Source organism: Balearica regulorum, chromosome 2 (assembly GCF_011004875.1).
Source record: "Balearica regulorum gibbericeps isolate bBalReg1 chromosome 2, bBalReg1.pri, whole genome shotgun sequence".
NCBI lineage: Eukaryota > Metazoa > Chordata > Aves > Gruiformes > Gruidae > Balearica > Balearica regulorum.
Genome location: NC_046185.1, coordinates 34,329,937 through 34,354,872, shown reverse-complemented (window position 1 = coordinate 34,354,872; position 24,936 = coordinate 34,329,937). Strand labels below are relative to the sequence as shown.

At 36.3% G+C, this 24,936-nt stretch overlaps 1 protein-coding gene across 4 annotated transcripts in view; it reads left to right on the top strand.

Moving 5' to 3' along the window:
* The window catches only part of HNF4G (hepatocyte nuclear factor 4 gamma), a 66,135-nt gene extending 43,481 nt beyond the window's left edge, over positions 1–22,654 (top strand). For 2 of the 4 annotated variants that reach the window (XM_075743856.1, XM_075743857.1), the window contains exons 3-11: positions 3,390–3,558; positions 5,148–5,242; positions 8,899–9,005; positions 13,193–13,348; positions 15,530–15,617; positions 17,752–17,904; positions 18,086–18,322; positions 18,804–18,926; positions 19,323–22,654. In XM_075743856.1, coding sequence (XP_075599971.1) covers positions 3,413–3,558; positions 5,148–5,242; positions 8,899–9,005; positions 13,193–13,348; positions 15,530–15,617; positions 17,752–17,904; positions 18,086–18,322; positions 18,804–18,926; positions 19,323–19,441 — 1,224 coding nt within the window. In that variant the 5' untranslated portion in view covers positions 3,390–3,412 and the 3' untranslated portion in view covers positions 19,442–22,654. Of the gene's footprint in view, positions 1–308; positions 454–3,389; positions 3,559–5,147; positions 5,243–8,898; positions 9,006–13,192; positions 13,349–15,529; positions 15,618–17,751; positions 17,905–18,085; positions 18,323–18,803; positions 18,927–19,322 lie in introns of those variants that run through there. The other 2 variants (XM_075743855.1, XM_010304516.2) reach the window with 2 other exon arrangements.
* Positions 22,655–24,936: the final 2,282 nt, after the last annotated feature.

Genomic DNA, 24,936 nt, shown 5'->3' with positions numbered 1-24,936 from the left:
TTATACCACACATTGACAACAAAACGTGTAGCAGGGCACGGGAGATAGGAAGCTTCCTGCACGTCCTTGGGTTCACTCAAGAACTGGAACCAGTACAACTCCTGATAAGGTTATTTCATATAGCATTCCAAGATTATCAGAAGGATTTCACTGTATCATAAAAGGGGAAAAAAAACCAAACCCAGGTAGAATATAGCATGCAGAAGCAGTTTTCCAGCTCCTCCCATTGCAGCACGTAAGTGACACAGTTATAGTTAACTTTGGATTATCAATCACTGTGAAACAGAATGGGAAGGTTGTACATTTGAGCAGCTTTTTCACTGGTTTTGCATTCAATGATGAGGCTCTCGGAACCAATGCTAGACATGGAAATGGCAAACTACAGTGAAGTTTTAGATCCGACGTATACGGCACTGGAGTTCGAAACTATGCAGGTTCTGTATAATGGCAATGGTGAGTTCTGCTCTGGGATGCAAAACCAAGCCAGTTAGAAAAAGTGAAGTTTAGTAATGCTATAAGGTGTTAGCTAAATGTTTTATTAATGGAGCATTTGGGGGTTGTTTTCAAACTACAAATCTGTTCTTTTACACTTCATCACTAACTCTAAGTTAATAACATTATAATTCTTTAACATTAAGGAAAATAAAAGATACGTTATATGTAATAAAGTAACTGAACTGTACTGTCACCAGTCAGTTAATCAAAAGAAGAAAATGGTGTATTCAGCAGCTGTTTTATTTACTGTAAGACAAATGAATAACTAGTATTGACAGTTTGGACATCAAAGTATATTTTGTATATAACATTCAGAAGGACAGGACAAAATTATCCAGAGGACTGTGAAAAAAAATTAGCTACTGTTTCTTGATGCCTAGTTTCTAATTGTTGGAGTAATATTTTATTTATTTAAATGTTAATCTAGCCTTTCTAGGTATGTGTGAACTAGAGTGATTTCTCACATTGGCTTTCTAGAGGCTAACGTTTAGCTGAGAAAAACTATTTGGGTTTAGCTAATGAAAAATTTTAGGTGGAATTTTTAATGCAATACATTTTTGAGGAATTGTATCAATAAGTTTTGCTTAAAATAGGAAGCACACCATTTCATTCTTCCATCGAGTACTGTCCAAAAAGAAAAGGAAATGTCAATCTATTAAAGTGAAGAAAAGTATCAAGCAAATTAAACTGCTCTAAAATGGCTTTCTAAACCTTCTAATATATTTAAAAAATTGCTTTATTGTATCATAAAGTATAATTTATTTAATAGATCTATTGTAGTATGTATTTCTAAAAAGCAGAATGAATGTTTGCAGGAAAAATACTTAGCGCCTGCATTTCCACATATTCCTGCCATGCAGAACCTAAGTTAGTTTCTGCTGTTGGACTTGAAGTTTTATCTGAATTTCTGATGTTACTTTACAGCAAGATTAGTAAACAGAAAGGCAGATTTGTTTATTGATTTAGGAAGAAAAACCAGACCTTTATGCCCTAAGTGATTTTGAAGCTATCAGCAATGATTATGTAACTTTCTCTGCTTTTTGTTCTAATATGAGTGATTTCATTGGTCATTTGTTTTTTGCTGAATAGCACCCTTTCAAATCTGTTAATGTTACATAAAATGGGAAAGCAGATTAGGGAGGTTATGCTGTGTTGGATTCTGTGTTGGTGATAGAGCTAGTTAAATTATTCACTGTAAGTGATTAGTTTGATAATTATTACTTATTAGGTGTAGCCTTTTTCTGTTTAGAGTTTGCTTTGAGTTTAGCCTAAGCATTTTCTTACAGAATTTATAAAAACATTGTATTGTAGCTACAGTGCTAGTCTGGAACTGAAAGCTGCCTCTTATGAACCTTTCTGTGTCTCTTTTCTAGCTGTCTAAAATATAGTTAAAAACATTCAGAGAAGTTTAACAAGCCACATTCAGGCAGATTATGCAGTTCTGTTGAAATCAAAGAATTATGCAAAATCAGGTCAATTTCCCAGACATTTTGTTTCAGAATAATAGCAAAGAAAATAAGTATACCCTTATATATATATACACACACACCCACCTTATATTACTATGAAATATTTAATCATTAAATTTAAATATTGCATTTTTAATTATTCTGCTGTATCATTATGATGCAAAATTACAAAACTCCAAAAGAAAGGTTTTATATTTTTCTAGCTAAAGTAATTCTGTAACCCATTTTTAAAAATAATTTTCCAGTCATTACAAGTGTAATTTTAAAATAAAATCTTTACAGAACTGAATTCTTACCTTTAAGATTTCATTTTTATTTAATCATTTTTTAAATATAATTCCTGTAAATTATGTCTCTGTAAAACAGAAAAGAATGTTTCTTCTTCTTTCTTTGTCTAAAGCACTCTGTTTAAATGGTAAGATTTTGGGATACAATGAAAATTTTATAATACATTTGTGTAATACATCTCAATTGGATCTAGTGCAATAGAACAATAATATGTCTCAATATTAACAGTTTTGCTTTTCGACCTGTCTACTGTTCATGAACTCATGTACTTGACTTTTGAATGCATGTTTGAATAACTCATTAATGTGGCACTCTTTCCTCTCCCTGACTGAACTACAAATATCAGGGCATATTGCAAACAGCTTTCCTTTCATAAAACCAGAAGCATATCAGAACAAGCTATTTTGCAATTATTTCTTTGAACATGTCTGTTAAACATTGTGACTCAAAGAAGAATAAATATATCTGTTTTGATTTAAGGTGAATTTCTTCAGTATTGTTTACCATATTCAGTGACTAATTGTTAATCACGTAGCTAGTATTCTCTTGTGCAAGTAAAGTCTGCACCAATGTTGCTTTGGAAAATTTGTTCAAGGAAATAACACTTAGAAAGTCCTCTTAGTATACTTTTTTTTTCCCCATTAAGTATTGTGCAAAAACTGTCTTGTCTTTTTTTTTTTTTTTTTTTTTTTTTTTTAAGTCACAAATGCTGTTGTACCTTTGTATGATAGTTGCCGGTTATTGCCAGCTCCTGTGAGAACTGATATGGGAGATCTTTGCCAGATAATTAGGCAACATTGCTTTGTGCCAAAGTTCCTCTTCATGTTAGTAAGAATGTATATATAATTATATATGCAGAGTTACACTTTAATTTTTAACCCTTTCAGTTGGAAAGAGTTTAGAATAAAATTATTTATTGTTGTGAACTTCTTAAATTCTATTAACATCTCTATAACTTTGAAAGTGTTCATCTGAATAAGAACCAGATGTAATCAGACACGCTATGCTATATAAATACTAAGTGGCAATTAAAAGAGAAAAGGCCAGAAGAAGCCTCCAGTTAAGTACAAGTTGTTCATGGGGTGGTTGTTGAAAGTCTTGTCCATAACTAAATGTGTTGTTCTTGCCTCTCCTCAGACAGTTCAGGAGAAGCTGTCAACATGAATGCTGCTGACAACGGGGTCAGTAGTCTCTGTGCAATATGTGGAGACCGAGCGACCGGAAAACATTATGGTGCTTCCAGCTGTGATGGGTGCAAGGGATTCTTTAGACGCAGTATACGGAAAAATCACATCTATACATGCAGGTATTTCAAAAGTTCCTCTAGAGGCACTAAATTAATGAATTTAAGCAAAAATGACATTCAGACCTTTTCAGACTTTTCAGAACTATGTCAGGGAATTTTTAGCTTTATTTTAAGGAATTCTAACCAGCATTTTTGATGAGCATGTGATTCATGGTACATTCTTATGATTGGAAAAAATATCTTTTATTCAAGACTACTTGATATTACACATTCCAGATGTCTGTTGATATTGTTGATATCATTTCATCACTCAAGAGCTGTTTCACTCTTTTATTTATGATTACAAAGGTCATCTCCTGGGAAAAAAAATTCTCATATTTTCACTGGCAATGTGAAAACTGTAATCCTTAACCGTTTTCTAAAAATTATTTTCTATTGTTTTTCTTATGAAGGAAGTTTCTGCATAGAAAGTCCAAGATTTATGAGTCTTGTTTTGAGGGCTGTACTAAGCACATCTGCACATCTTCCCACTTTGGGTAACACACTGCTCTTTTGAGTGACCATTTTCCCCCATCAGTCTGAATTGCAATCTGCTAATTTCTGGATGTCTGGCTGCCCAAATTATCACGCTGCAGGTCTGTGCACCATGTTTGAAGAATTGCTCTGTGCGTGCACAAGTCCATAATATGTCAGTTTTAAGCTGTGCACAGAATATATGGAAACCTCTGTGTGTTTAGACAAATCACTAAAGGAGAAAACATTTTTGTAAGTATGGCTTGTGAGTGGAAATGTTGTTTGTTACACTCCTCCTTGGTCACTTAATACTCTTCTAAGGAACTCTCTCCCTTATAGACATACCACAGTGATATAGCATAGACATATGCCTAAGGTGGTGTGATGAGGACTGATAGAAGTGATTTCAAGAAGAGCCCTGCAAAATATAGATCTATTTATCTAACAAACACACGCACAGCAAAAAGGCAGAAGCAAACAGGGAGCGGGGGGATGGCTCATATATGTTCCCCTTAGGCACACCTGTAGATGTGCATGAGAGCCTGGGTAAGCCTTCTTGCAGTCACGCTCTGTGTGTTTCATGTCTTTATTTCATTGTGGTGTTAGAAAATTTTCCTCCCATTTCCTGTTTAGGTTGTCAGCTGTAATGATACAACATGTAGCCTGTTCATTGGTGTCTCCCAGAAGGAGTAAACTTTGCCAGCTGGTACTGGTTTTGCAGCTAAGGGCTCCTCCATGCCAGTGACACTTGGCATTTTCCTTGATTGTCCTTTCCTTTTTCTTTTTGTAGCTTTTCTTTTTTTTTTTCCCATCACCATTTGATGCAGCCAGTTACTGTCATATCTCACAAATAAACTGAGGTTTAAAAGATGCACATAACTCCAAAATTTTCCACACTTGGCCGTTCCAATGCATATATGTGTCTATATACATATATTCCTGCAAACTGAACAGGTAGGAAACACCTGTCAAGACTGATTAATTAAAAAACAAAACAAAACAAAACAAACCCAGAAGAACAAAGTCTGTGGTTATAGACATTGTTCTGACGGCAAATTAGTTGGGTTTTTGTTCTTCATAATCAAGGTGCTGCTTTATTAATGCTTTATACATTTACCTTTTCTTGTCTCTGACAGATTCAACCGGCAATGTATTGTTGACAAGGACAAAAGGAATCAATGCAGATATTGTCGTTTAAAAAAGTGTTTTCGAGCAGGAATGAAAAAAGAAGGTAATGGAATCATTTATTACTTGATATACAAAGACAAATAATCTGAATTAGTTTTAAAATGTACTAAAAATTCTAAAAAACTCTAGCAGAATAATTCAATGGAAAGTTTACTGTAATGACTTCAAGATGGAGAAATGCTTTTATATTGAGGTAAAATATGCATCATCTAATTTTCAGGTGGATAAGCAGTTCTAACACTTTGAGCATTAGCCAAGCTATGGGTTTAAAGTGAATTTGCAACTATTGAATCCATGGCACCAAAATCCATTGATTTCTACATGTTGAGCCATAGCCTGGAAAAGTTCAAAGTGTGAGATTATAATTTTAATTTTTACCAAATTTGAGTGATAAAATCTCTATCTTGGATTTTGCTTCTACCCTACCTTAGTAATGATAGTGCCAATTTACTGGTTCTTCCCTTAAATGTAAATGTTTGAAGCATTTAAGCCAGAGGAAGGAGCATGAAGTTGAGTGAAAAAGTAGTGGTGAGAACAGCAGTGGTAGCTGTCAGTGGAGTGTTCACATTAATTGAAAAAAATTCTACTCTCATTAGGGCTTAATGTGGGAAGATTGTCCCTTACGCATCTCACTGACAGACATGAAGAAACCTGGGTGTCACAGTGATCCACCTGTCAAAGTGGAAGGACCAGACGACCACAAGAGCAGAGCAATAGCAACAGAAAGGCAGTGGGAATATCAGAGGATTTTTGTATTGGGTCATTGGGTCTGTTGCTTCACTGGCAATAATGGTGTAGAGGCAAAAGGCATCCTGATCTGGTTCAAATAAGCGCTCAAAAAATGGTTCTTTCATCACAAACTTTCCCACCTGTTTTGTTGGGAGCATGGTGGGCCTGAAGGCCAGCTGCAATGTGAGGTGCACTGTTCTCCTGTACTGTAACTGGTCTATAATACTTTTAGCTTTCCTAAAATAAAGGAAGCTGTTTCTTTGTGCTCTTATATATCTATATTATAGTACTTCTTTGTGAGTGATCAAGTTTTGGTATGAGGTAAAATAGATTTTCTCCTTGCGGCTGGATGGAGATATTCTAAACAGTGTTACACTGTGTATGCACGAAATAAGTTTGCTAATGCTTGTGAATCTCCTTGAACACAGTTTAGCCTTTTTGAATTTGAGCCGTTAAAATATGTAACATATTGTATATATATTATCAATCTGATGTGAAGAGAAGGGAAGACCTGTGTGTCCACAGCTGCCCTAAAAGTTTTGCAAAAAGCAGAGCTTCACAGACTTCCAAAACCTGGAATTAAAAAGAATAGTTTAGCTCAGAAGGGACATCTGGAAGTCATCTAGTCCAGGCCCCCATTTAAAGCAACGCTAACTTCTACATTCGGTCAGGTTGCTCGGGACCCTGTCCAGTCAGGTTTGTACAGTCCCTGAGAGGGGAGATTCCACAACCTCTCTCAGCAACTTCTTCCAGTGCTTGACCACCCTCGTTGGGAAGAGTTTTTTCCTTATATCTAATTGGAATATGTCTTACTGCAGTTAGGGTAGTGTCTATTGCCTGTTGTACTTTCACTGTGCATCTGAGAAGAATCTGGCTCCATTCTTTGTAAACTAACGAAATTAGACTCCCACCTCCGCCTTGGACCTCTCTTTTCCACATACACAAAGATGCCTCTCTCTGCTTCACCTTGTGCATCCTGTGGGTTACATCTCCATAGCCCTGTGCTGAACACTGCTCAGTTTTCCAGTGTATTCTGTTTACTGGGGAGTCCAAAAGAGAGAAATAATCACTTCCCTCAAGATGCTAATGCAGCCTGGTGCACGGCTAGCTGACATCTCCATGAGACATGCTGCTGATTCATGTTTATGAAGTGAAGATATATCCTGCGCAAAACTTTTAACCTAATTCACACCGCTCTGCCTCCTCTGGTCCCACTACCTATAAACTTTCATTTTTCGTTGCATCCAAGCTACGTATATTCAAGGCTTCCCAGTGCTGAAATAATTCAAAATGCCGAACTGTAAATTTCGCTGCTTGGGTGTTGTTATATACCTCTCCTACATGATCAGGGGATGTCTCATAGCATACGTGTAGCATAGTCTATGTGATAGTTTCTCAGCTTGTTTCTAGGAAATCGCTTTCTTTTCTTCAGGGCGAAGATGGGAAAGGCTTCAGCTGGAAAAAGCTGTACAAGCCCTCTCTGAGCAAATATTCCCCCTTCCTCATAGAGTCTCTGTTTAAGGCAGTTTTAGCCTGAACTGACAAAAAGGCTTCAGCAAGACAGACAATCCAGTCTAATAATCCAAAATTATGCATACACAGGAGAAAATTGAAGCATTTCCCTGATTCTCAAAGTGCTCTGCCAGTGACTTTCACTAGTGATTGTCGGAATAGTTTACTATTTTTCTAATACTAATCAGTGCTGACCTTATTTTAATTATCTATGTAGCACTTAAGCTGCTGAGATCCAGTGAATGTTTTTTTTTCTCCATTCTTTTAAAAAAGGTTTATTTTTTGTTTCCTGTCTACATGAACATTTAGCACTTTGTGTTTATCACTGCACATTTCTTACTGTGACCTTAATAAAAGGCCCATCAGTGAGTGTCCTTGGCAAAAAGTTAGTACACCTCTGAAATAAACTACGTGGATTGTTCAGATAAACCCTGAAAACTATTCAGTGTATAGAATATTTTATTTTTTTTTATTGAAGCCTTTGGTGGTACTCCTAAATTCTGTAATGCAGATTGTTTCCCACAAAATAGCAAACATTTCTTTGGAAATAAAGCTGCTGCTCTTAAAAGATGATGAGATTCTTTGTGCAATAAAAAGATTTTGATCAGCACAATTTATTTTTTTTTCTTTTCTTTTCTCCTTGGCCTAACCTTGGACATGATCTAGGTTTTAGATGAATCTGACTGATAGTTTTATTTTTTCTTCTTCCTTCAATTCAGAAGTAAGCCTTGTTGCTTCATAAGCCTTGCATGTGCTGATTAATGATTCCTTACCCAAAGCCCTTTCAACTGCCTTTTTTGGACCCCATGAGACAAAACTTACTAGCCTGAAACTTTTTTGGTGTGCTTTTTTTTAGAAAAAAACAAACCCAAACTTAGTTAATGTCCTGTAAACTGGCTAGGAATGCAATGTCACTGAGGAGGAGCATGAGATTTAAGTTTCAAAATTATCTTACTAGTGGATTAAGTTCATGATCCATTCCTGTTTCAGGGTTTCTCACAGGGTTTCTCGCAGGAGTAGGGCTTTCACGCTTCCTCTGACTGAGACATTTTGTCACTGGTGATGCTGTACCCTTTGACCTGTTCATCAGTCTGGAGATGTCCATTTCTACCATTATCATCAAGCCTCACTTAGTAAATCGGTTAAAATAAAGAAACAACAGCATGTGTTCAAGTTCAAAGGAAAAAAGAGGTTTAACTGTAGTAAAGCCAGTCACAAAAGTGCTGATAATTCAGTATCTATCTACAACTAGTTATACGTAGTTTTTACAGGCAAACAGTATACAGATAAAGACCATAAACATGTATTGTCATCCTTCCTCATTACTCAGAGCTAAAAGCACAAGGTCTTTTTTGAATGTCATACCTTTCGATTCTTATAGTTATCTAGTAAACTTCTGAAATGATATTATGTGGCAATGTCTACAAATCAATAAATGAGATGATTATTCTTTTCCAGCTGTACAAAATGAACGGGACAGGATAAGTACAAGAAGAACCACTTTTGATGGCTGCAACATTCCCTCTATTAGCACATTGTCACAAGCTGAGGCACTCTCTCGTCAGGTACTGAGATCTACCACAAAATTATTTGATGGCTTTAAGACTATTTTTTTCTAAAGATAAATACTGTTCAGTTTCTTGTTGTATTAAATATAATTATTGAGATTATTTTTTCTGTTTCCAAAATACACCCAAAAGCTTCGTTTTCCCAGTGAAAGAATGAGTAATAGAATACATTCCTAAAGCAAAGTAAAAAAAAAAAAAAAAAAAATTCTACTTTGTCCAGGACAATATGTTCTAGGCACCTTTCTTAATAAAGCTTTATAGTTCTTACTGCTTTTAAATCAGTTGCTGTCTCAGACAGCTGGTGGCATCTATCTATCCTTGAAGCTGGCTTTCCCATGAAACATTAGGGAAAAAATTGTCCAAAGCCATTACATTCAAAAGGGTGTGGACACTCATTTCCTTACATTCTTTTGAAAATCCCATTTTTAATATCCGTAGACATTATAAATAAGGCAAACAGAAGTGTTCCAACTGCAGACTCTGTTCACATCTCACTTTTAAATTTTCTTTGTCTCATCTGAACTTCATTTTCCTTTTTTTTTTTTTTTTCCCTATCCAATCAATTCCTGAATGGAACAGTCTCCAGTTCTTTTCTGCACCTCAGATAAATCATGGTCATTGATTCTGCATTCTTGCACCTCTTACTAACTTAGAATTTAACTGCCACCTTTATGATTTCATGCTGACTGATTTATACATCCCCAAATGTTTTGTAATCTCGTCCTTTATCAGCATCTCTCTTAGGGTGGAACTGTCTGTAAAGAATTGATGTAGGAATTACTGCGTGATAGTCTTTGGCACATATTGCATGTCTGGGCAGACTAGATGAACATAATGGACCTTCCTACCTTTCATACCTATACAGTATGAAAAATATACCTATTTTTCCCTCCTTAGTAATTCTTTGAACTTGCTTATTGTGCTTTTTTTTGGTGTTACTCCCTTAATCATTTCCAACTGGTATATGCAATTCAGGAATAAGAGCTGTCTTTACAGAATCACATCCTCAGCCTTTCCTGCCAAAAAGTTCTTTTCAGCTAGTAGATTCCTGGCCTAAAACATCACCTTGTGTATACACACAAATTTATTCTACTTATTATTTGGTATGTTGTAGTAGGAGTGAATTGCTCCCACTATGCCAAGCTTATGTGAAGATACAATCTTGGTGTCAAAGACCAAGAGATTGCATTAACATGATGGAAAAGTAGTCTTAAAAGTCCTTGGTTTTCTCTCAATTGATAGAGTCTGTAAGATGAGTTCAGTCCTGAGGAGAAACTTGGAGAAGGTGGTAGTGTCACAAATCTTTGGCCAAGTCCTTCAGCTGTGAAATGAGGAAGAAGGTGGCATTCATCCCTTTTAAAATTTTCATATTAAAATAGGGGAAATGAACTCTTTTGACCCTGAACATCTCTTACAGGGGAAAATTGTCCAAGTACAATGTTTCTCCTACAGACCCAGGAGAGGCGTCCTGGATTGTGTAAACATGAAAGGGACAGTCTGGTCTCTCATAGGATTAAAGGCATGTGTCTCTGATGGTTCTCAAGATGGTAGGGATATAGTGTTACATTGTCATGTTCATCAAGTCATTATTGGTTGCACTGGTAGAGGTTTCATCTCGATATAAGAAAGAAATTTTTTACAGTGAGAATAATCAATCACTGGAAGAACTTTCCCATGGATGTGGTGGACTCCCCATCACTGGAGGTTTTCAAGATGCATTTGGACAGGGTGCTACATAATCTCACCTAGGCTCCCTTTCCCACAAAAGGTTGGGTGAGATGATTCTATGAAGTCAGCAATTCCTGTGTTGCACCTCAGAAATGAGAGGCAAGTTAAAGCAATAGAGAAATAGAAATAGGAAAGTTCACAGCTTCATATCCTTGTGAAGACATGCAACCCTAGGCATTCATAATGAACTCCATGGGAGTCATCCCATGAATCCCCAGCAGAAGATCACCAAGTAATTTCAGCACAGTCTATAATTTGTCCTATAAGGTGTAATTTATAAAGATGCATAGCTTTGTTTAAAAGATATTAAAGGAGGGACAATGTATTAAGTTAATGAGTCAGTAAGTCTAGTGGTTAAACAATCTGCCTGTTCTTTACCTTCTTGAATTAACTTCTAGTTGGTGCATGGTGGTATCTTTTTCTGGTAGGTCAGAGCACCTCCTGCTATCAGAACTCTTTTCTCTGTGTAGGTACTTTTGAATCATGATCAAGACCCCTCTTACTCTTCTGGAAAAAAATGAAGTATGTTGAATTTCTTTATTCTCTTTCTGTACTGAAGGTTTTCTAGAATGAATCATTCTGGTAGCTTTGACCTGTATTCAGTATTTTCAACTTCGTTTTTGTAGAACAGATACCAGAAATGGACTCATGATTACAGCAGGGATTTCACAAATGCTCTATCTACAAAGAGACAATACCTCTAACCTTTTTCCTGCAAGACAGCCTTTGAATTATGTGCCTGAGGATTTTTTCACCTGCCTAGCTGCTGTGTTTCCCTGAGAACTAATGTTCAGCTGGTTAACAGCCATTAATATCTAAGCTGTTTTTAGTGTTTTAGACTACTGAATTATGTAGGAAGTACTGAGCTTTAGTTCAGAAGTGCAGCTCCTTTTGACGACCCATGGTTTCACCGTAGATCCCACTGGGGGATTTAACATGTTATCTGGAAATGAAGGGGATCTGGTGTCAACCTAAATAGCATCTGCCATCCTGAAATTTGTAGGTATACAGTATTGGAAGATCAAACAATTATTTTGTTTGAGGGTGGGGAAGATAATCAAAATACAGAATTTCCTGAGTATGCTTTCTATAATGAAACATAAGGTGAAAGGCAGTTTCATAGGCCTTGTACAGTGGTAGAGTTTTGTTGTTGTGGTGGTGGTTTTCTTTTTCTTTTTCTCTTTTTCTTTTTCTTTTTTCTTTTTCTTTTTCTTTTTCTTTTTCTTTTTCTTTTTCTTTTTCTTTTTCTTTTTCTTTTTCTTTTTCTTTTTCTTTTTCTTTTTCTTTTTCTTTTTCTTTTTCTTTTTCTTTTTCTTTTTCTTTTTCTTTTTCTTTTTTCTTTTTCTTTTTCTGTTTCTGTTTGTTTCTTTTTCTGTTTCTGTTTCTTTTTCTGTTTCTTCCTTTTCCTTTTCCTTTTCCTTTTCCTTTTCCTTTTCCTTTTCCTTTTCCTTTTCCTTTTCCTTTTCCTTTTCCTTTTCCTTTTCCTTTTCCTTTTCCTTTTCCTTTTCCTTTCCCTTTCCCTTTCCCTTTCCCTTTTCCCTTTTTCCTTTTTCCTTTCATTTTCCTCCTTTTCCTTTTCCTTTTCCTTTTCTTCTCCTTCTCCTCATTTTTTTTTTCCTTTTCCTTTTTTTTTTTTTTTTTTTTCCTTCCTTGGTATGATAGCAGCTATAAACTAACCTTCCCAGGCTTGGTTTTATCTTAAGTTGTCTTTCCTGCCTGGCTTAAGAGCAAGCCTGGTTTTGTTCCTTTCCTTGAGAAGTCATTAAGAATTTCAAGACTTGGCTCAGTGATTATGTGAAAGTGCCCCAGCTTCAGGCCCAGAAAGATATTGCGCTCTTCTTATTTCACAGAACACTGTTCACTGCAGGTGGTCTAATGCACACTCATATCTTTTACATTTGCTCTGAAATGTCTCAGACCTCTGCCTATACTGCTGCTTCATCATTACAAACCATTCTCCTCCAGGCACTAAAAAACCCCTGGTTTACCTTCTAAAGTTAATGATACTTATCTTTTCAGTAGAAGAACATGCTACCCCTTTATCTCTCTCCTTTGCCCTTAATGTTACTGCATGCCCCTATGAGCTTTTTTTCTTTTTTTTTTTTTTCCCCCTGAAATGAAATAAATGTCAACCATTTTAAAGGAATAAAAAAACCCACTCACCCCCCCTACAAATAATAAGGGCTCTGGTGTATTTAAAAATAGCATTTTGGAATGAGAAGATATTATATCATGATATGAATAGTGTAATTTTTAACATACTGTAATATACACTGGTAATAATGAGAAATAAAATTTTACAATTTATGTGCAGACTAATGGTCCATATGGTCAAGGAATATCTCAAAGGTATGCATGACTACTGCTGTGATTTTTTTCTTAAATATGATGTTAACCAGTGAAAATGCAATTATATGAAATTTAACATTGTTAATTTTTTCTCTCATTATGGCCAGATCTCAGTCTCCAGTCCTGGTGCTAGCACTGACATAAATGTTAAGAAAATTGCGGGTATTAGTGATGTCTGTGAATCTATGAAGCAACAGCTTTTGGTCCTGGTGGAATGGGCTAAATATCTTCCAGGCTTCTGTGAATTACCGCTGGATGACCAGGTATAAGAGGAGACCAAAGAAAGAACTTCAATTAGTGTCCTGTTATTTCTGTGATATTTAATTTTTATGATTAAACAGTCATTTTTTGTGTGATCAAATAGAGCTGGGTGCTAGACCCACCATCTTAAAACTTTGTAAAGTTTTGAAATAGCACCACCACAAAAAAACCCCAGAGGAAATCGATAAGGCTGTAGAACATTAACAAAAAGAAGCAGCAAACCAGTATACTGTCTGTATTCTTTTGGAAGCAGAGACACCAAGCTGCATACAAAAATTAAAAAAAAACTTGTAAAAAAGACATTCTTTTTTCTGACCTTGCGGAGTATTTATTTCATGTTCATCTTTCATTATAATATTCTTTAAGACAGAGTGTTATTTAATTTGAAGCCGGTCTTCTCTACTTGCAAATAATAAAAGCCATTAGAATCTCAAGTGTCAAACATACTGATATGAATCTATAGCAAATGTTCTTTCATATAATACGGTGTACTAAAGTTATATTGTATATAATGAACGTGGGGCAAAAAAGCATCAAACCTTGAAAATTCTTAAGGGTTTCTATGACAGACGTCTGATCTATCGTTGCATCTGTAATATATCCTAATATATCACTGGGTTTCAGAGTAAGCTGTACTGGCACACTCAGAACCAGTGTCTCCATGTTGCAGTAAGGAGTTCTCTCACCGGCCACCTGGGCAGGAGGTTAATTCGTGGTTCGGCATCACTTGATTCCAGTCCACCAAAATCTGATTCAGCTTGAAAATGACTCTGTGAAGTGGGATTGAGTAATTCCTCCTTTTTGATTCTTCAGTTTCTCAGTTTTTAACAAAATTCTGCAAGGAGGGTTAGATCATCCATGGGTTTGAGACTCAAACTGATCTCATTCCCTCTTATACTCGTCCTCAGGAATATGAAGGTGTTTCAGGCCACAGGAGACCCCACAAAATAGAATCTTAATGATGTCTATGCAGACCTACAGAATATGATATGTGTGCACAAGCTCAACATACTGGAATAAGTTAAAAATCTGTTCATGTGAAAGAAGGAGAATTTTAAATGCATTAGTTACACAAGGGCAACAAAACCAAGCAAAAATATTGCTGTTTTTATTGCTAAGATGGTGTGAAGGAAAAGAGAAAGGATCAGACCTCATTAAAAAGTTTGTGTCTGTATTAAAAAAAAAAAAAAGTATCAGCTTAGAAAGATAAAACATCCCTGCAGTGCTTGAAGAGTACATGTTGTGAAATACTCCAGAAACTTAAGTACCTTAGAAGAGTAGTGTCAAAGGTATTGGGAGTTACAACAAATGCCACTTTTTCATTTGTGATGGCCTTTTTCTAAGGGGTATTGTACATTTAGTTATAAAATAAACCATGTCGTTTTGAACAAACGATTCCTGGTCTGGGAATCAGCCTGATTTACAAACCATAGAGCAGACCAGAGCAGAGCAGTTAACTCTACTGAGATCCTGAAAAGTCTTAACATATTAAGTATTCCTAGGTGCTGTTTACCTTTACATCTTTCATAAAGTATTGGCTTGGATTCTTAAGAAAAGAATTACTTGCCAAGAGAGCAGTTCCTTGAGGAAATAGAGGCCAGCGCTGAAGTTACAGACATTAAAACCAAAGGAAAGTAAATAGGTGACAGAGAGTAAACTAATGACCATATTTTTAAGAAGTGCCTTCCTGGTATGATTTAGGTTTCTTCTTTGTTGACAGTAGTGGATATTTTAGTATATCTGGCTTTTTGGGGGAAAAAGTTCTTTTAAAAGTGCCACATAAATTTTTGGTTCAAGGTGAGAAAAATGAAACACCGACAGTGCCGAATTTACCGTAACTGTTCACTTCAGCCCACCAAAGTCTTTAGTGTCAACTTAAAATTCCAGAGAAAACTTTGAGGGAATAGGCACTAGGAAATAAATGCAAGTATTATTTTGCAGAGCTATACATTTAAAACCTAGACCAAATGCTAGAAGTGACAGAGGATAAATTTAATTATAGTGTGCTATTAGTACAATGCTAAGGTCTTTAAATTCACTTTACATTTGACATTAGAATCTTAACAGTCTTAAACATGTGCCTATAGCTGAATACACTCATGGTAATACGCATCCTCATTTCTTTTTCCCTTATTGGAACTTACTGCTTTATCTTCTAATGAGTGTGCTGTTTTTCTCTTGAGGTTGCCCTGCTAAGAGCACATGCTGGGGAACACCTGTTGCTTGGAGCAGCGAAACGGTCCATGGTGTATAAGGACATTTTACTTTTAGGTAAATATTGGTTTTGTTTTAATTAATAATGATGATGTTATAGTACATTAGCAACCATGTAATCACTTAAGTGGGACAACTGTTCTGGCACAATCAAAGCAATGCATTCTGTGAATGCTAATTAGCTATTAATGACATAATGTCACGTGCCCTGTTCCAGCAAAAGCAGGTGGACAGTTTCCTGTGAGTTAATACAGGTAAAGGTTTATTGGATACCAGAAACTGCGACTTAAGGGGTTTCCTGCTGAATTGTCTCCTTACATTAGCATCTTTTCTCCACCTGTCTCCCATAAAAAACCATAACAAAACAACAACAAAAAACCCCCAACAAAAATCCTTTTGCTTAAGAAAGGAGCAGCCAACCTGTGGCCTATGTACTAATTTCAGTCTTCATAAAAATCATTTATCTAGACCTTTCCCAAGAGCCTTTCAGACATAGTCAGAGAAGACCCTGCAGGCTAGAAAATTGGATAGCCTGTTCCCTGCAACTCACTTTCCCAAGAGGCCTCTCACTGTTGCCTTGTCAGTCACCACTTGGCCATCATACAAACAGCATGCCTGTTGCCCCCTGCCATGTTGGAGACGGGTACATCCATGGCACGGTGAGGAGTCACACCTGCATAGGCTTATTCTTGGTCACTTGAAATGGCTCCTTCACTGGGTTATATAAAGAGAGCATGGCTGTTAGGAAGGGGATGTCATCGCATGGTGGAACCATGTCTTCCCTTCATTCGTACGAGAGAGGCAGAGTAATATGATGGGATGAGTGCCTGTGTGTATAGTGACGTGATGAGGCGTTTGTTAGCATTGTTTGGCACACTGCTCTCACAGTCTGAAGTGCACTCTGCCAAAAATGGTCTCATTAAACATGTGCAGCACTTGGGCTCTTTTGTGAGAAAGCATGTATGTCTTTGTCGACAGGATTTTTGACATGAGGCAAGACTATGCAGAATATGGAATCAAACTAGTTTCTTCACTGGTGATGTGGTACAAGGGAGTTTCCCACTACTTGTTCTCCTTCCTCTTTGGGCTTGCCTTTTCATAGGTCTTAAGCAGCTTGAATTTATTTTTACACATATCATAACATTAAAGGGACAGGAAGGGCTTGTTCTGGAGATACTACTCTAACCAGCAATCCTTTCAAATTAAAAACTATACAAATGACCTTCTTAACCTAGTTCTTTCTCTAGACACAGTTTTACTGACAAAATTAACAGACATAAAAAGGAAATATTTGCAGCTTTGGGATTAGTAGGTAATCAGGACAAATAATGAGAAAATAATAAGCAGAAAATTATAGTCAAAATCACCAACATCAGCATATATACTGAAACAAAAAACAATTTGAGGCTTGAAGGCTTATTTCTGATATTTGGAGGAAGATACCTGTGTAGCTTATGAGTCATTTTGGCATGGATCTCTTGTGATATAATCATCAGCTTTTTTTTTTGGGTTTTTTTTTTTTTTTTTCCTTTTTCAAAAACCGCTTGGTGGCTTCTAGAAACTCTGGGGCTTTCCCATTGTTCTCACCACTTATGTTAGATGATTTCTGGACAGAAGGTGAATTAAGATGCCATGATGGAGACTTCCCCAATATGAATATATAAAATTAAAAGAGCAGGGAAAATTCATTCTTTACTGAAAATTTTAAGATGCTTCTAAATTTTATTAGAAGTAGCAGAAACATCTGTTAGAAACATTCCTGGTGCCTCCTCTAGAAGAAGGCTTCTTTGTCCGTTGACAAATCCTGATCATTCAACTTGGAATATATAGTTTTAATGGGGGAAAATGAAATTTTAAGATCAGTTTACCATTATATTTATCTATTATGTAAAGATAAAGGCCTACTTGCTCCATGCTTGTGCATTCAAATATGGACCTCAGTCTTGTGGACTAATCAGTAACTGTACATGTTGGCATATTTACATGCACAGATTATTTACTGGGTGACAGCTGTATTTTGCACATACTCTACTTGCAAAGAACAGTTTTGTATGATACAAAGGGGAGTTGTTACTTAAAAAAAATAATCTGATTAAGCAAAATAAAAGGTGCTTTTGAAAATGGGCTAGATCTAGTATGTTACATCAAAGTCTTTATATTAATCCATATGTTGGCATTCTTTCTTTCCAAGGCAACAATTACATAATACATCGCAACAGTACGGAAGTAGAGATCAGCCGCGTGGCAAATCGAATTCTAGATGAACTAGTTCGACCCTTCCAGGAAATTCAAATAGATGACAATGAGTATGCTTGCCTGAAAGCAATTGTGTTTTTTGATCCAGGTACTTTTTTGAAAATATTTCTCAGAATTGTTGTATACGTGTTATATTGAAAGTCATTTTTGTTCATGTAGCATCTACTCACGTTATCTAGATGGATGGAAAAAAATAAAATGAAGACAAGTAAGTTGCTCCTCCAAAATCATAATCTGCCTTGACTTTATGTTTTTTGTCATTTTTTAAGATGCAAAGGGCCTGAGTAATCCAATGAAAATTAAGCACATGCGGTTCCAAGTCCAAATCAGTTTAGAGGATTATATTAATGACCGTCAGTATGACTCCCGAGGAAGATTTGGAGAACTTCTGCTTCTACTGCCTACACTCCAGAGCATCACTTGGCAAATGATTGAGCAAATACAATTGGTTAAACTATTTGGAATTGTTAAAATTGACAGTTTGCTTCAGGAAATGTTACTGGGAGGTAAGCTAACAACTTGTTAAATTTACCATGTTGTATTATGTTGAATTTAGCATACTGGGACACTGAGGAAGATGTAAGCAAGTACTTCGACCACTGCCTTGCTGGCTGAGCTTTGAGTGATATGATTGTTAACTAAAGTCTTCTTGTCTTGGCTGCTCATCTTGTTACAGTCCTACAACCTCAGATTGTACTGTGTACTTCTTAGTCATTGCTAGGTATGTAGACATACAATTCCCTAGGCAGATAGAAGAATCCTTACAAATATTTCATGAAATCCACTGTTAATGCAGTCAAAACAGGGAAAATAAACACAGTGCTTAATCTGGTTGAAGTCTGGTTAAATTGTTTAATGAATACCCAGAGGCAATTATTCAAATTGCCAATCAAAATATTTGCTCTACAGAAATGTAATTATTGCAGTATAAGTCGCTGGCAACAACATGCGCTTTTGAATTGATATGTGCTCATGTTATTTTTGCAGGTACTTCTAATGATGCCAGTCATCTGCATCATCCAGTACATCCTCACTTAGCCCAAGATCCATTAACGGGCCAAACTATCCTCATAAGTTCAATGTCTGCTCCTGTACATACAGAACAGATTTGTAAGTAATTGCAAGTTACCCTTCTGTCATAACATTTCACTGTTACAGTTAAAAATATTAATTAGAATGGTGCCCTGTCAGTGCTTATAGAGTTATTTCATCATTATTCTTAAATTAAAATAATTGTGCATTAAAAACTTATGTTTATAAACAGTGTTAAGTGAGAAACTTTGACCTGAAATTAATCTAATTTTTAAAATTCAGCACCATTCAGATATATCTTTGGTTTCACATGCATAATTTTTAATAAACTAAAAATTCTGATAATTAAAATATCCTATTTATCTAGCATGCCAAATGTAACAGAACTTCCTTTTGGGGCCGTAGTAGGTGTGTGTGTATGCAGAGTAGGCCAGAATATAAAAATACGTAATTCTTTCTATATTATTTTTTCAGCAACTCCAGAAACTCCATTACCTTCCCCTCCTCAAGGTTCTGGGCAAGAATACAAAATGTCTACAAATCAGGCTTCAGTCATTGCACAGCAATCTATTTTGAAACAAAAACCATTGTGATAATGTTTCTCTGTCTTGCTCGTCCGTCCTTCCTTCCTTCCTTCTTTCCTTCCTTCCTTCCCCCTGCCCCTTCCCTCCTTCCTTTTTATGCACTAGATAAATTGGTAGGACACTTGCACATTTAAAATCTCAGGATGATAAAGGAAATTGCTTCCTCAGCAGCCACGACTGTGGGTGTTTCTTAAAACACCTCATGAGTTGGAAAGTAATACTCACTGTTCTGACTGCCACGTACAACTGTAACTGTGGACACTGCAGTCCGACAAATATGTATAGAGGTTGATGTTATTTTTAGATCTTTTAACTGCACAGATTAATTTTTTATTTCCTGTTTTGGTTGTTGTCTTAATATTATTGTTTTAGATGTGTATATAATTTTTTCTTTGTGATGGAACTGGTTAGTGCTTGTTTAGCTGTGAATTGTAGACATGAAAAAACAGGTTAATCAAACAAAAGCCAAGATTCCTTAAATAGTAAAACAGTAGGCTACCAAACATAGCGCATGTATTAAATAAAATGGAGAAAATAATGGACAGAAATACCCAAATAATTGAAAAAAAAACCTGATTTGAAAGAACCATTTCTTTCAAGTAAAAAATCAACAAAAGAGTTGAATCCTCACTACTTACTTACCTATTTGTATGAATCAGAGGGCCTGCCACATACAAATATGTTTGAGGACTTATTAAAATGTGCATACACAGTAATGTCTATATCAGTCAATTGGACAGTGCCGAAGCATGCGTGCAGGCATTCATGTTGCTAAATTCACAGATTCACAGAATCACAGAACAGTAGGGGTTGGAAGGGACCTCTGGAGATCATCTAGTCCAACCCCCCTGCTAAAGCAGGATCACCTAGAGCAGGTTGCACAGGATCGTGTCCAGGCGGATTTTGAATATCTCCAGAGAAAGAGACTCCACAACCTCTCTGGGCAGCCTTTTCATGCTCTGTCACCCTCAAAATGAAGAAGTTTTCCCTCCTATTGAGACAGAACTTCCTGTGTTCCTGTTTGTGCCCACTGCCTTTTGTCCTATCACTGGGCACCACTCAAAAGAGTCTGGCCCCATCCACTTGACATCCACCCTTTAGATATTTATAAGCGTTGTCGAGCTCCCCTCTCAGTCTTCTCCAGGCTAAACAGACCCAGCTCTCTCAGCCTTTCCTCCTAAGAGGCAGAACAGCGACTGGTATTCTTTTTGGTAAGGCTAACTAGTTCTCTCCCAGACAATTTCTGGGCACATTTTGGGAATTAGGCCAGCCTAGGACACTCTCCACGAGGTGCTTTGAATATGGCCACCTCACTTTAGGGGCACAGAGGAACTAGGAATATGGCCAACGATGCCACTTGACCTCAAGGCTGGAGAACAGACTTTGTACTGTTTGATTTACTAGTGTAAATGTAGCCATTGTGTTTATTTGCCTAACTAGCTGGCAAATGCATATTTCAGCAATCACTCTAAACTTCACCTACGAGTAGTTGTAGTTACATAGTAGTTCTGTGTCTAGAGAGGTATGGCTTACTAACTCAAGCAGCAGATGTGCCTGAGTTCAGTTCAAGATGTTCCTGGTTTGAGCCATGGTATTTCAAGCCTTAAGATAGCCAGCACACCAAATACTCATTCTCTGTATTTTTAAGAGTTTTCAGAAGCTTGGGATGAATTGGCTTACTGTGATGAGCCCCCTTCTCCTCTTTTTCTTTCTTCCCTTCCAGTCTGGGAGGATCCAACACTGACTAAGTTTTGTGTCTGAAGTCTATAATAACCCATCTGGCTTTGGACCCTCTGTGGATTTGCACAAAGGGGACCTTGTGACACATGCTCTCTTGGGCATATGCTCACTCAGTTGCAATTTTTGAGAATGATCTTTTATGATATATAAAGTGATCTGTTGTTCATACAATACTGACGTCATAAGAAAATCACCACTTTGCACATTTTATTTATTCCAGCTAGCAATGATTTTCCTTTACTACTTTAAAGTAGACTTTCTTCCCTGAAGTTATGTAAGAGAGAAACAGAGGAAAAAGAATAAAATACTGCAGTTTGCTGAACTATTACAAAGGGAAAACATAGTGGAGTCAGAAATTCTTCAAGGTGAGATGTTGATCATCCTGAACCAGGCATCTACGTTAACCACAGCATCCAAAGATGGTGTAGTTAAACCTCTGGCTTTTAAAAGTTGCTCAAACTGATACCATTCTTCAGATACATTTTTGCTGGCAGGAAATGCAACACAGTAAATGCTGAGCTGACCTGAACATTCAAAAGGCTTTAGTGAGAATACACTTACCACCAAGTAGATGCTGTGTTTCTTTATGTTATTTTAAAGTAGTTGCTTTTGTAAAGTCTGCATACAGTAGCTCTTAATGTTTACCTTTTGCTTTTTAGAGTGTTTTTCTTATTGCTAGTCACCATTTATTTTTTATCAATGCATTGCTCTTTTTACAAGTCCCTTTTCATATGAGTTTTTATGACAAAATAAAGTACCAAAGTTTTGCCATTAACTTTAGGGGTATCCGGACTGTGCTATTTTTACAAGTTGGCCACCAACGCTTTGTGAGGAAACACAACGTTAAAGCATGCATGAGAGATACTGAGCAGTTGACTGATGGGTGTCACTTTTGTGTACTTATTATCGAAAGAGTGTTTGGCTCAAGTTGGATCTGCATGACTTTACTGGGTCAGATTAATTAAGTCAGTTGCATAAACATGGCAGTATTGGTCTGACTAAAAACATTTAAGGAAATAAAAAGTAATCCCCAAGTTGGCCACCCTTGCCTTATATAAGCAATGTTCATAATAGGGTTTAGTTTTCACACTGTACTTTAGATATCAAGTGTACAATAAAATGTTTTCACACACTGCCAAAATGTACTGGATGAAAAATATACATTAGTATTTTATCTGACAAAAAGTTATCTATTTTGTACGATATATTACATTTTTTGAAAAAGAACACCACTGTAATTTATTGGGAAAAGCTGATTTATTTTATAAATGTAACATTATTTTTGTAAACTTAATTATGAAAAATCAGAAATGATTAGCTTTGTTAAATATTAAATTATAATGAGATGTAACTTTATATGTTTGAACTCTGATACCAAGTTTTTGTGTTCAGCATTTGGAATTGAAATGGTTGCTGGAAATATTTCAAATGGACTTTTTTTCATAAAAGCTCAATAAAGAATAATGAATGATCCAAATGACACATTTGCCTTTTGGTAATTTTGTGATAATTTGTCATAAACAATGACCATGCTTTATATTGCTTATGTTATGAATAAGTATAAAACTGAAACATGCTTTCATCTCTACAGTATACTTCACAAGACAGAGTGGCTGAGGTTGGAAGGGACCTCTGGAGGTCAACTTGTCCAACCCCCTACTCAAGCAGGATATTGAAATCATATGAAAGAATATGATGGCAACATTTTAGTTGATTCTACTGTAACATGGCAAAGTATTACATAGCTATGGTTTTCAATTTTTAGTTCTGACTCAGAAAAGAATAGAAACACATGCTTAATTCCATCTGTGTTTAAAATGAAGTATAAGTTCAATAGCCTTTTTTAATTTTTTTCTGGATCAGGATAACTTAACAAATCATTCCCTTTTGTTGCTTTAGTGCATTGCTATTTAGGCTAATTTAGTTACAACTAAGCATTTACTTATTTCGTAGATAAAGACTTTGAAAACTTTGGAAAGATTCTTTAAGATATGGTTTTTTTAGATAACCAGTATCTCCTCAGCCTTGGAAAGTATGTTCAGTTGTATGTCTCATTTGAGTAGATTTTGAATAGATGTGGGGTTTTTTTGGGTTTTGTTGGGTTTGTTTGTTGTTGGGTTTTTTTTGATTGGGGCGTGGTAATAACACAATTAATTGAGCTGTTTGGTTTTGCTCGTATGTGCTCTGTCCTGGAGAGCTGCAGGGCAAAGATACCGTGGGAGACAGAAAAGGTTTCACTTCTGAATGCTGGAGGTCTTCAGATCCCTTCAAGAAACTTGGGTCAGTGGCCGGTGAAGGAATTCTCTGCCCTTTACTTGTAAATGCTGAATTGGGTGAAGGAAGTTAGTGATTTTAGGGAACAGAAGAGGTTTTTTTCAGCCTACAATGGAGAAAACATGGAAAACTTCCTACATTTTCAATGCCATGAAGTGCTGACAGACTCTTCTATAAGGATTTCCATAAATCAACTGTACAAACAGCTTCAGTATGTGAATCAGGAGTGTATATTTTACAGAGAGAGATGGATATATTAGCTTTCAGTTATAATCACTGTACAAAATTCCTCACAACTAAGGAATTCTGAATGTGGATGAAGGTATTTATTGAGTTCCAGGAACTTTCTGCGACAGAAAATTTAACATTCTTAGAATACAAGAAGAAAATCCATTATACCTCTTGATTAATATTTGTATACTTGACAGTTCTGTTCTCACCTGAAGGATGTCTGTCAGTCTATGACTGACTAAAATTTTTTATGTCTTTCCAACAGACTATTTCAAGTTGTGCACCTCCAATACTTATGTTACTTATGCTAATATACAGAAAGAAAATAATTACCTCCACATTTTCCAGTAAGTCTTTCATAAATCTTCTCTGTTGGTTTGCAAATGTCTACATTTTTCATATTGTCCCTTGTGTAGAGCCATTAGCTTTCTTCTTTCCCTTTATTCTCCCTAGGGGTGGGGGGTGGGGGGGAAGTATTTAATCTTAATTGCAACTGATGATGATTCTAGGCCTGACACCATTTTTTCCTTTTGCAAGAGCGAATGCCACCGATGTCTAACATGATGAAGTGTGCTTCATTGGATGTACAGCAGCAAGTGTTGAAGATTTTCTTTTAGCCAATCTGATGAAGGGGTGATTTCATCTGAAGCTTAGACGCTGTGCTCTGTGATTAGAAAAGAGAGCCTAGAAATCCACATTTTTTAAATTTCTTTGACTTGGATCTGAATAGCAGTGGCTGGTCTCTTGGAGTCTTATTGTAGCAAGAGGGCACTCTTTGAATGGTTGAGAACCTCATTTGTCTGCTTAGGCTCAGGGGCTTTGTGGGGTTTGGCCTCCCACATAACCTCTTCTGCTGTTTTGTTAGTAGGTTGATCAAGCAGACAGCAGTTGCTGTTTCAATTTTAGAATCCTGACTGTCTTCAAGGAAATGTAGCAACAAAGATTGCTCAGGGACATGTTTCTCTGGGACTTAAATTACCTTAAGAACTTAAAGGAGATAGTGAGTGGTTAGAGAAAAATATTTTAATAGGATATATGACAAGATGTACTATGGTCTTTCAATGGAATTTAGTGAACGGAAGAAGGAAAGAAAGCCTTCACAAATCTGATAATACCATGAATTCCATGAAGAGATTATGAGAACCTCTACAGTGGAGGTATAAGATCAGACAGCTTTGCTCAATATAGTTTGGTTTGTGGTCCGGTACATCACCTGTACATTGCAAACATCAGATTAAGTTGGAACAGCTGAATAATTT